Source organism: Drosophila suzukii, assembly GCF_043229965.1.
Source record: "Drosophila suzukii chromosome 2 unlocalized genomic scaffold, CBGP_Dsuzu_IsoJpt1.0 scf_2c, whole genome shotgun sequence".
In the NCBI taxonomy this organism is placed as follows: domain Eukaryota; kingdom Metazoa; phylum Arthropoda; class Insecta; order Diptera; family Drosophilidae; genus Drosophila; species Drosophila suzukii.
Genome location: NW_027255896.1, coordinates 6932930 through 6946032, shown reverse-complemented (window position 1 = coordinate 6946032; position 13103 = coordinate 6932930). Strand labels below are relative to the sequence as shown.

Below are 13103 nucleotides of genomic sequence, written 5' to 3'. Positions count from 1 at the left end.
TGTTTTTTAATTTTAATAAAAAATCTATTCAACCAAATTTAATTATACCCGTTACTCGTAGAGTGGAACATTTGAAAGGATTTCCTAGGAAAAGAGTCCAAACACTAGGTTGCTATACATTTTTAGTTGCAAACTCGAAAAAATGAAAAAATTTTGCGATCGCCTCAGTTTAATTTCGACGATTACTCTCTATTTTACGACAATTATACTCAGAGCCTAGCCTTACGAAAGTTGGCGGAGACGGGGCAAATTCGGGGAAAACGAAAGGTAGCTTTATTGTGCTCCGCATTAAACTAACTACAGTACAGTAGCAATGTAGTTCTAACAAATTTCCAAGCCGATTTCCGATGATTTCCCCGATGAGCCATTTTTGAGGCGGCAGGTAGTTCTCGATCACGACGACGAGATCTTCATCTTCCACGTTCAGCTGCTGCTGGTGCCACTTGACCCGATTTTGTAGATGTATTAACCCCATTGAAACTACATTTTTATTTTTTGATTTTTATAATAAAAGTTGACAAATTTAGCGAACTCACTGAACCTTTTTAACACTGAATAGCCAGAAATGGAGCTGTACCAGTACCATATGTAACGGTGTAGAGTTTATGTAATCTCATGGACTCAGAGAGGTCTCTGCTCTACACTATATGTTGGAACTGCCAATGCGCGAGTTAACGAAGTAACGTTAAATACAATCATTTTGCATTGTCGGCCCAACCATCAAAATATTATTTGCAGAGATCTGCGATTACGACTCACGAGACGCATCAAAAACGACACTTAGCTTGGTTGACGGCACTGACGTGGGATACCATAATGTTTAGCAGAAGGAATTTAATCTGCAGGGGAGGCAAATGGCCTGAGAAGGGATACTTTTCCATGAATTCGAAGTGAATTTTCTTAAACTTGCGATCTCGAGACAACCTTCTTTCAAGTGACAAGAACCACCGCTATGCAGCTTTACTTTAAACCGAGGGTCTCGAGACTCTCTTGTACCTTGTTTGTACATTTTTCTGAACTTGAAAATAGGACTCGCCAAAAATTTGTTTGGGATCTAGAGTCCGAGAAGAGCTCGATCCTAAATATATTCACCGCTTTTTGTGCAGACACTTTCGATCAACGTGGTCAAAATCACGCAGTCCTTTTAAATGAGGAGAAAATCTATCTCTATGTATATCTATGCGGTAAAACGTGATGCGAGCGGTCAAAATATGAAGTGTGACCTGTTTGCATACAATTTATGCATAATTTTTCTAGAGGCCGTGTCGAGCGGCAATTTCTCCAGATGTCTACATCTCGCTCGCTCGCACTCCCTCTATCTCTTTAGCGCTTTACTTAAGCTAGGCTTAAGTAGTTCTAATTTCCAAGTGTTCTAATAAACACTCACGGAAGTCGCAACAACCCGAATGTACTCCCGTGATTTTTGTACCTTCTTTCTTGGGATATTCTTCAATTTCAGTGATTAAGCCATCCCCCGCCCCACCATTTTGGTCCAGTCGAGCCAGACTTCTTTATACGTGGACTCCTCCTCTCCTGGAGTTTCATTGGATTTTTCCCAGCAGCAACGGTTGCTCGAACCGCAACGACATGCAATATTTGCATTTCAAATACGTTATTTGTGCACGAAAATAATCCAGTTTTTTTTGCACACAATTGCACACTTAAAACAATTCCAGTGACATACAAAATATATTCCAGTAGTACTATTCAGCCCATATATATCCGAAATATATTTTCTATTAAAATATAGCCCAGCTACAGTAAAAGTTTCCGGGTTTTTTCTAAAAATTAAATACAAATCCTAATATCCGCAATGGTGGTGTGTATGGTGGAACGTTCGTATTTCACTCGGCGTTCGCTATGGAGACTGCTGGCGTAAGCCGGGCGAGTTTCGCAACGACTTTTGGGTTCCTTACTCCGCATTGCATGGCAGACGTTCCCGAGGTATGATACCCTACCAATGCAGAGTCTGCCAAAAGATCCATCCTCTACGTGCATATCCACAATTACTGCTCCAATTGTTTGGCCCACAATCATTCCAAAGACGCCTGCCGCAGTGGTTAGTCTCGGTGACTTCGTAGTTGGAAGACCTTAACAGTTCCCTAGGCTTCTCCAGAAAAACGTTGTGAGGAGTTGGATTACTCCCCACAAGTCCCAGCAGCTGCAACAACAGATGGCAGCTTACCAGATACTCGGAGAATTCGCGTAGTAACGGCGCGGCGAGGAGTTTGGACACCAATGTGGTAGAATAAGAGAGGTTGGAGACCCAGGGTGGGGAATGAGAGAGCTTGGAGATCAAGGTGCGGAGAATGAGAGAGTGGAGACTTGGCGGGCAGAGCGAGAGTGCCGTGTGCAAGAGGGAATAACGGAATTCCACCGGACTTTGGACTCTGCCGTGAACTTTGGACCGGGAGAAGAAGTGCCACATCTCGGCAGGGGAGCGGCACACAGTCGTGTCACATGCATCACGGGAACCAGCGGGACGGCAGCATTAGGCAGAACCTCGGTTGAAGCTGTGCGTAAAGGACAAGTGGGAGACAGAACAGGAGCCACGGACTTTGGACCCGGAGTTGAGAGATTCAGCGGGCCGTGCGCAAAAGGGAAATAACGGTTCCCGGAGGCCCTATATAAGGCCGCAGAGCGCTGGCAGCTGGATCAGTCGATCACGAGGAGTTAAACCATCAAGTCAATATAGTATAGATCAATCAGATATCAAAGTGAACAGTTAATCAACCAGATAGTCTACAAGGGAGCAACAGCAAGTCGTGTCGTCGGAAAAGCAGCGCCGTGGGAGCCTACGAGGAGCAAGATTGCTACGTCAAGACGTTTGGGATTGGGATACCAGGATTCTCCGAATTGAGACGCAGGTAGCTGAAGTCCAGAGGGCATCCACGGCTAGGTCAAGGCGGTCGATTTAACCCTATCAACAAAGTCCTGGCGAGGAGATACCGTGGCCAGCCCAGCCACACACCCGCTGTATTAATAACACGAGAATAAAACCAACTGTAACCGTTCAAACCCTGTGTTTTCTCACTGATTTACGAAACAGTCACGTCATATATATTTGGTGGGACGAACGCACAATCTACTCAGCTAGCCGCACGAATCTCGTAGCGAGCAGACCAACAAAAATCAGTTTGTTACATCTGGCGCCCAACGTGATTGTCCCAGCAGTGAAAGCAACTTAAACAGAATGGGAAAAAAGAAGATCTACCGGCTTAAAAAGGAGGACTTCGCCAAAATCGCACAGAGGACTAATGTCACTCTGGACGGCAGATTAGAAGACATGAGAAAGGCATTATCCGAGTATTACTCAGAAACGGATAATGACCCACAACTCGTTGACATCTGGGCCGAGTTGGAAGCTACATACCATGACAAAGCCGGCCCGAGCATCACGTTAACGAACGCCGAAGGGGACAACTTAGTGGCAAGCCTGAGCGTTGACAACCTACAAAAAGAGACAAACAGGAGAGAATCAAGCCAAGACAGGAAAATAACAGCGCTGATCTCGAGACCCAGTCAGTCAGACTATGCAAGGATCGGTAAACAGGTCCGCGCATGGTCGTTCAGGTTCGACGGGGCGGAAAACCCGTTCGAGTTCCTGGAGCAGGTTCCGCCAACACATACGGCTTGGAGTTACACATGATTCCCCGAGCGATGCCTGAATTGCTTAAGGAAAGGGCTCTGAAGTGGTTTATCGTCAACAACAAACAATGGAAAACCTGGGCGGAGTTCATAGATAATTTCCACACTTACTTTCTGCCGAGAGACATCTTCACCAGGCTGGCGGATCAGGTAAGGCAACGGAAGCAGGGCTTCAGCGAGTCGTTCAAAGACTTCATGATCGACATGCAGACGATGGTGAGGCCACTTAATTATTCCGCGAAAGATACCCTAAGGATCATCAAGGAAAACTGCACCCCAAGTCTAAGGATCTTCCAAAGGGCGTACAAAGTATCGGGCCTGGACACGCTGATGATATTAGCAGATGAGTATGAAGAACTCTAAAAAGGAGCGGGAGAAAACAAATTCTCGAAGAACAAGTCGGCATCATCAACGCAGGTAGCATGCAGAGGATGCGAAGATTCAGGAACCCAGGAGACACGGGGAAACGACCAATGGTCGCCACCTAACCGAGTCCCACGGCGGCAGGTAACAGGAGCACCACGCGGAGGCCAATGGACACCACCACAACAGCAACAGAAGCAGCACAAAGGCCTCGTGAAACGACACACATCACAGACCCCCAGGAGGCCTGCCGAAAGTGCGGCGGTCATGGACACTGGGCGCGGGGATGTCGGGACCAACGCATGTTGTTCTGCTGGGTGTGCGGGAGAGTAGGAGTCAGGAGCATCGAATGCTGCCAGCAGGCGGGAAATTCCCAGCGATCTCAGCCGCAGAGAGGCGATGGGGGTCGGAAGATGCTACCTCTCCAAACTAACGGAAAGCTGATCGAGGAGGAGCAGCAGTTGCCGCAGCGGTGACGATTGGTGGGGGTACATACAAAGCCTCAATCGACACCGGGGAAACAGCAAGCATTATAAGCAAAGAACTGGCGGACAACCTGACTGCCCTCGGGAAGATTACGAGGATACGACGGCAAGTTAGGTTGGCAGACGGAAGATGTGGCGGAATCGATGAGCAGCTGGAGGTGGAAATCGGGAACAAGCGACTGAGCATGAGCCTGCTGATACTACCAGGGGTAGTGGATTCATTAGTGTTGGGATGGAACTTTCTAACACAAGTCGGTACCGAGATTAAGTGCGCTGTACACGAAGTGATAATACCGGCCAGGAATCGACACAAGGGATGGCTCGAGGAGAAGCTATCGGTGGCAGTCGTACAACGGGCAAGCGAAGAGTATGACACGACGAAATTCATGGAGGCAGAGCTATCGAGTTTCAGCAGCATGAAGGGAACAGCAAACATGGCAGAGATCAATGCGAAGGTGGACGAGCTTCTCCAAATGGGATACATAGAACACTCAACAAGCTCTCCCATCGTGATGGTTAAAAAAATGACGGGCAAATGGAAACTGTGCGTCGACTTTAGGCAAATCAACGAAAAGTCTATAAAGGAAGCCTACCCGAAGCCCCGAATAAATTATACTCTCGACCAACTGAGGGAAGCATCAGCAGCTTGGACATAAAGGATGTGTACTGGCAAATCCCACTGAATGCAGACAGCAGGGAGTATACGGCGTTTACAGTACCGGGGAAAGGCTTATTCCAGTGGAGAGTAATGCCATTCGGACTTCATTCGGCGTCTGCGACCTTTCAACGGGTGCTGGACCGGGTGATCGGTCCCGAAATGTCGCAGCACGCATTTGCTTACCAGGATGGCATCATAGTGATCGGAAGCTCGCTGGAAGAACCCAAGGCTAACCTGATGGAACGGTTCCGACGGCTAAAGGAAGCAAATGTGAGGCTAAGCCCGGAGAAGTGCCAATTGTTTAAGAAAGAGCTGTTATATCTTGGTCATCGAGTGACTAGCGAAGGAATAGGCACGGATCCGGAAATGGTAGCAGCCATCACCGAACTAGAACCACCATCGACAGTAAAAGAGCTCCGACAGTACCTGGGCGTAGCATCATGGTACCGCCGGTTTGTACCTGACTTTGCAAAAATAGTCAAACCTCTCAATGATCTGCTACGTAAGAGCAACAAGGTGGTGTGGACACAGGAACATCAGATGGCGTTCGAAGAGGTGAAGGCAAGACTCGTCGCAGACCCCGTACTGGCGTGCCCGGATTTCGACAAACCATTCATCTTGCAAACTGACAAACTTGATCCAGGAAACTGAACGAGGCGAAAAGCTAATCTCTTACTCAAGCCGAACGCTCGACGGAGCTGAGAAGAATTACTCAACGACCGAGAAGGAGTGCTTGGCAATCGTCTGGGCGATCCGGAAGCTCAAGCCGTATCTGGAAGGTTACCACTTTAAAGTAGTTACCGACCACATGGCGCTGAAGTGGCTCAACAGCATAGAAAGCCCTTCGGGAGGATCGCCAGATGGGCCCTGGAGTTGCAGCACTACGACTTCGAAATAGCGTAAGGGAAAGGACAACTCAACGTGGTGGCAGACGCTTTGTCAAGGCAGCGACTACCGGAAACGCTTCGAGGGATCAAGGAGACGTCGGCGGCGGAAGCTTTTGCAGCATGCAGCTGCATTCTGGAAATGCGCGAAAAGATAAGGACCCAGCCGCAAAAGTATCCGGACTACGTGATGGAGGGTAACAACCTGTACAGGAATATACCTCATAGAGCGTGCGTCCCGAAAGTTGAAGGAGAACCACGACTCACCGGCGGCTGGCCATGTAGGAAGCCGAAAACAATAGCGCGTCTGACAGCCCGGTGTTACTGGCCAGGAATGCACAGAGACGCCCGAGCCCACGTGCGAGGATGCGAGACATTCATGAGATTCAAGCCGAATCAGATGCAAATGGCTGGGAAAATGCTGACGCAGGTGCCAGAGGAACCATGGGCTACGGTATGTGCGGACTTCGTCGGACCCCTGCTGCGTTCGAAGCACGGCAACCAAATGCTGCTGGTATTGATAAACCGGTTCTCCAAGTGGACTGAGGTGGTGCCGCTGCGAAGCGCCACGGCCAAATCCCTAAAGAAAGCTTTTAGAGAACGTATAATCGTGAGGTATGGGCTCCCGGAAATAGTCATAACGGACAACGGAGTACAGTTTGCCAGAAAAAATTTTCAAGGGTTTCCTGGCCGAAACGGGAACCAAGCAACAGTTCACAGCTCCATACACCCCACAGGAGAACCCGACTAAGAGAGCAAATAGGACGGTGAAGACAATGATAGCGCAGTTCGCAGAGAAATCATGCTGGCAGTAAACACGAGCGTTTCATGAATCCACAGGTTACACACCGTCGTTTATTACCCAAGGCAGAGAACCAAGCCTACCGAGCGCCCTATACGACAGACAGACCGTAGGGACCGGGCGACCGACTAAGACCCCGGAGGAGAAGGCCAACAAACTCAGAGAAATCTTCGAGATTGTAAGGCGGAATCTGGAGAAAGTATCCCAGGATCAGGCTAGGCATTATAACTTAAGGAGGAGGCAATGGACGTCAACGGTGGGTGATGTCGTGTGGGCCAAGGAACACCATTTATCAAAAGCGGCCGAGGGGTTCGCAGCAAAATTGGCCCCAAGATAAGACTGACCTTACCAAGTCATGGGTTTTGCGTCACCAGTAATCTGCAAAATACGACACATAAACACAAAGAAAGAGTGGACCATCCACGTAAGCGTGCTGAAACAACAACGAACGGAAAACACAAGCGAGCGGCTAAATCAAGCGGACGCAACAGACGAAAAACAACATTGAAAGTCCGAGGATATCTCCAAGGACTCAAAGGATACAACGAAAAAAGTCCAAGGATATATCCAAGGATCCTCAAAGGATACAACGAAAAGAGTCCAAGGATATCTCCAAGGATCCTCAAAAGATACTACGAAAAAAGTCCAAGGATATATTCAAGGATCCTCAAAGGATACAACGAAAAGAGTCCAAGGATATCTCCAAGGATCCTCAAAGGATACAACGAAAAAAGTCGAAGGATATCTCCAAGGATCCTCAAAGGATGCAACGAAAAAATTCCAAGGATATCTCCTCGGATCCTTAAAGGATGCAACGAAAAGAGTCCAAGGATAGCTCCAAGGATCCTCAAAGGATACTACGGAAAAAAAAGTCCAAGGATATCTCCAAGGGTTCTCAAAGGATACTACGAAGTGACGCCAAGGATAACTCCAGGGACTCGCCAAGGACACTACGAAATATCTACAAGGACACGATAAGATGAATCCAAGGCATCTCCGAGGATACTACAAGGCAACAGGTTTCAGCACCGGAGCAGCGAGCGAGCATCTTCAGGGATCTGCGAGGATCTTCAGGGAGCTACAGGACTGGAGCACCGATTCAACAAGGCGAGAGGTCGTCGAGACAACCAGGACCGACGGAAGTACCGAAGGTCACAAGTGACGAGTCAAGGCCAACCATTTGTAATAATATACCCGCAATAATCCCACTACGAACTCGTGAATTCTGTGCTTTCTCACTGAGCTACTGGGCGGTCACGTTTATATAAATTTGGTGGGACGAACACACAATCTACTGAGCTAGCCGCATGAATCTCATAGCGAGCAGACCACAAAAATCAGTTCGTTACAGTAGGTAGTCTCGACAAAATATATTCAAAATCTGCTGCTTGAGAAAGGAAACGCTCTGCCATTGATCTATATAGTGGTGGTTTGACTTCTCTTCCAAGTGTTCGTCTGTATCCAAAATAAGTGAAGAAACAATAAAAAAGTGAGCTGGAGACGCTTCTCCAACATATGGTTCGGCTGACGCTGAAGTGATTGGCCACGAATTGAGTATGGCCTCTATTTCCGTGAGGATAATTTGTAGTTCCTCGAACGTTGAGATGGCTTCGACCATGTTATAAGTAAAGTCTTTTCGGACTTAACCGCGGTTTCCCACATATCCCCGAGGTGGGGCGTACGGGGTGGGATAAAACATAACTCAAATCCTTTAGCTGTGCTGTAGTGGTATAGCTGGCTGATCCTTTCGTTGCTCAGGATGGACTGTTTTAATTCAGCGGAGTCGGTACGACCTGAAGAATGGTCCGTAAAAGTCGAGTCCCGTGACATTCTTGTAAAAACGGAGATAGTCCTTAACACGCTGTTGTATCTTTATAAGAGAGATTTCATTGTAGTTCAATTACCCGCCATAAAAACACATTTAGCTCTCGCGATAAGACGTGGACTACTTCCTGTCTGTCTACGACCCTGCTAGCTGGGACCTTATTAAAGAATCGAAATAAGAGTGCTTTGTCTTCAATCAAAAATTGTGGTCCTTGGCGCTGCAACTCCTTACCCTATGTCAGACGGGTTTTGTGTCTGCTGCTTTCTAAAGTTCTGAGATGCGGTTTCCCACGAAGCAGTTCAACTGAGAGGAATGCGTTTCAACCACTGTAGTACAATTTTGGAGTCGGTCCAAAAATAGACTTTTCCGATGTTAAGTGCTAGACTCTGAGCTAATTTCTTGTACGTGTGATTTAACAAAGCTGCGGCGCTTAGATCAAATTTAAGAAGCGTTTGTACTTTTATTGGCGCTACGCGATATTTTGCTATTAGGAGATTTACCTCAATTCCTTGGTTTGTCTAAGCGCGTATGTAAATGCAGCATCCATATGCGCGCTCCAACGCGTCTGCGAGCCCGTGTACTTTGCTTTTATAGTTCAGTGGTGTATGTACAAATCTTGGAATGCATAGATTCGAGGTATTTTTAAGTTCTCTCTGAAGAGTTCTTCTTGAGCCGCAAGATGAGGGCTCTGAGGACTCGTCATAATCTAATTTTTAAAAGAGTTAAATTGACTTATTAAGCCTTATAAACAGAAAATCCTTGCGGTGGCTGAGAGAACTTGTCTTTCGTTGACGAAAGCTTCGTGGTGAAACCCAAAAGTATCCTGAAGGGCTTCCACTCAAATTCAAGGACTGTATCTGGCTCATTGAGTTGTATCTTAGCTTCTGATTGTTGTGCGTGTACCAAACTTGTTAAGGGAACGTTCTCTTTGTTTTGGTCGAAATGAAGGCAAAGTTCGTCAATTTTTTGTGGGATAATGAAAAGGCGTACGAACTTCGGGTTTTGCTTTTTGAATTCGTTTATTATTTAAGATTCCGAGCCTGCAGCCTCTTGTAGTCAACTCAAATAGAAAATTGTTATCATTAGTTAAAGTTAATATACTTTTGTAAGGCACTAACCTAATGGCATCAAATTGCGGCCATAAATTGACCGCGTAATGAATGTTCGAATTTTAAAGTTCGATTTTCGTACATTTTTTTCAGTTAAACCACGTTGAAAAATTATAAATAAATTATTGTTTATTTCCGGAGTAGCTTAGTGCCCAATAAAAAAGCATATACTTTCATAAAAATGTTACATGAAGCAAATCGGTCACAGGATGAAGCTGTGGACGCGGAATTTTTTTGGAAAACATGGTTTCGAGAAAAATGCGTTTTAAGTTTTTTAAAAGTACGCAGCGCGCGTGACGCAGGTGTATTCGAGACGCTCTCATTCACAAACTATTCATCGTATCGAAAAATCCTTTCACACACATACTCTACGGATATGTGGCTTTCAATTTTTGCAAAAAAAAAATCGATTTTTTGATCCAAAACAAAGAGAACGTTCCCTTAAGTTGCTTAAAAACTTAGTAAATACGAGGCCCGCTCTTTTTAGCGTGTCGGTTAACTGCCGCCTCCTAATGTCCAAGAGGAATAGATCATCGGCACCGGTTTGTACGTCATCCACGTACAGATCGGATTTGAGTATGCTGGCTCCGAATTTGAACTCACTCGCAAATGTGTCGACAATATACGCCAAGCTGCGAACAGCTAGAAACGGCGCAGCTGACAACCCTTTTGTTACCGGATTGAGTTGGTATATTTGTAGCTTCTCGGAATCGCCCTTCCAAAGTATTAGTTGATACCTCCTATACCGTTGGTCTGTTACGAATTGTCGATACATTTTACCTATGTCGCAAGATAAGACATATTTGTATAACCGGAATAAAAGTATAGTTTTAAACAGAACCTGTTGGATTTCAAGACCAGTTATCAATGATGCAGAATATAGAAATGTTTATGATTCCCGTTTATGTTCTCGGTTCTTGGTCTATGTCTTCCTGCATGAATTAATGATATTGTTTCTTTAACTCTAGGTTGCGTAAGAGTTTGAGTTTGAGCATGTGGAAGCGTTTGTCGCTATATCGAAAGATGATCCGATGGTGGGTGTCCTTCCTTTAATGGTAAACGAACTTGAACACGCACTTCAGTATTCCACCGGAAAAAATGTCCTTGCAAGCTTGTGCTTCAACCGATTAGCCTTATGGTGTCGTTTGGTGTACGCCTGGGGGTGGCGGGGTACCGTGGTGGCGCTGATGGAATGGCGTGGGAGGCGACGGCGGGAAACAGGCAGCGTCGGCGGGCTGCTGCGCTGGGCTTCGGCGGTTTGCTGCTGGTGCGGTTTTCTGCTGGTGCTGCGGAAGCTGTAGGGGAGAAACCACTCGAAACGCGTATTGCCCCTTGATCGAAAAGAAGTACTCGAGAAAAAGTTAACTGGTAAAAGAAGGCGGGGGTGCGACCGCGGTTTATTTCAGTTTAAACTCCAAAATCGAACTAACTAAGTCTAAGCTCCGCTCTACGCTCCAAAGTGCAGCAGAGACTTCATGGAGGGAGCTAGGAACAGCGCAGGAGAGCGGGAGCGCGAGAGAGCGGAAGAGCGGGAGAGCGGTAGAGCAGTGCAGCTGGATAGCGGGGCCGATCCAGATTCGCCGGACAGTGGGCCTGAACATTCCGCCCCCCTTGCAATCGCTAGCGTTGCAAAAAATAAAGGAGACGGAACTTCGGCAAGTCGCCTACGCCGGAGAGGATCCACCCGAACACCGTCTTCTGGGCTACTGGCAGTCCCTCGTCGACCATGTGGAAGCCCGGCTGTATCACCTTCGGGTAGACGTCCGCGCCCAGGATCAATGATATAGTGGCTGGCCGGTGGAAACGCTCATCCGCGAGCGGTAGCTCCTTAAATTTCTGGACGACGCTCTCACTAAGCGCACGGATGGGGGTGCGGATGCGCACGTTCGGCTCGATCTTGAGGACCACCTCCAGCTTGATGGCCTCGTCGACCTTCGAACGAATCGTCGCCGTGCATATGCTCTCATCGCCCACGTTTGTTGTCGGCAAACGAAACGCGGCGGCCAGGGATGCATCGATGGAGCTTGTCGGGGTGCACGGATCGATGAGCGCGGCGGTGTCGAACGTCTTCTCTCCGGTCTCGACGATCACCAAAGCAGTCGGGAGGACATTGACGCTATGACGCTGGAGAAGTGCGGCGAGCGACGGAGCTGGTGTCGAGGATGCTGAGCGCGGTGGAGGAGCAGGCGTTTGGCGAGTTGGCGGATCTTGCCGGCGCGAACGCTGCGGACAAGCGGGCTGTTGCTTGGAGCGGGACTTTTGCTTGGAGCCGGACTTTTTCCGGGAACCAAGGTCATGCATGTGCAGCAGCGTGTGATGATCCCGGTTGCACGTTCTGCACCGATCACCGCTACGACAGCTCCCAGTGGAGTGCTCGTGTGCGAGACAGTTCGCGCAGTACTTGTTAATAAGCACTGCCCGCAGCCGCTTCTCTACGCTCAGCTTTAGGAACCTCTGACACTTCCGAAGAGGATGGATTCCGCGGCAGACTCGGCATCGGTAGGACTGAGTACCTCGAGTACGTCTGCTATCCAGAGCCTGAGCGCTACGTGGACGGGGAGCCATTTTCCTGTTTAGAGTGTGGATAAGGAAAAAACAAACAGGGCTGATTAACAATGACGTGGATAATGGCTACGGACTAAGGTGTGTAAGAAACGCGGCTCGTTACGAGGTAGTTTTGGGCGACTCTCTTGGAGGAAGAACCACCTTGGTCACTGGACGTTTGACAATGCCGCGTGTCGTACGAATGTCGACTACGCGGACATTGCCATCGGCTCCCGGAAAAACGGAGTCTATTTTTCCGAGTCGCCACTCCTTTGAGGGCAAATTGTCATCCTTAATGACGACCAGATCGCCAACACGCAGATGCGCTTGTGGAACTCCTTAAGGTACTCATCCTTCCATCGAGTGTGCAATTGTTGATGGAGAGACTTTAAGTGCTGCCACCGGTTCAGAATGGACTTGAATTCGCCCTTTACTTCAGGTTCCACTATGGAAAGAAGAGGTCCACCAACAAGAAAGTGCCCTGGTGTCAACGCTAAGAGATCAGTTGGATCCTCGGACATTGGAGATAGCGGTCTGGAATTCAGACAAGCTTCGATTCACGCTAGGAGGCTGGACAGCTCTTCAAAGGTGTACTTCCGTGTAGCGGTGGACTTGTAAAACAAGGTCTTGAAGCTCTTGACACCAGCTTCCCATAGGCCTCCCATATGGGGTGCCCCAGGAGGAATGAATTGCCAGGTGAGCTGCTGATGACTATATGCATCGGTCACTGACTCCTTAACGGCTTGCAGGAAGTCTCGGGAAAGCACGGCTCTTCCGGTATAATT

General features: G+C 47.9%; 1 protein-coding gene across 18 annotated transcripts in view; it reads left to right on the top strand.

Moving 5' to 3' along the window:
- Window positions 1–13103, top strand: part of Gprk1 (G protein-coupled receptor kinase 1) — a 609802-nt gene that overhangs the window by 294320 nt on the left and 302379 nt on the right. Inside the window, exon 11 of one of the 18 annotated variants that reach the window (XM_070998255.1) lies at window positions 62–531. The exons of the other annotated variants lie outside the window; for them this stretch is intronic. Coding sequence (XP_070854356.1) covers window positions 62–88 — 27 coding nt within the window. The 3' untranslated portion in view covers window positions 89–531. Of the gene's footprint in view, window positions 1–61; window positions 532–13103 lie in introns of those variants that run through there. 18 annotated transcript variants of the gene reach the window in all.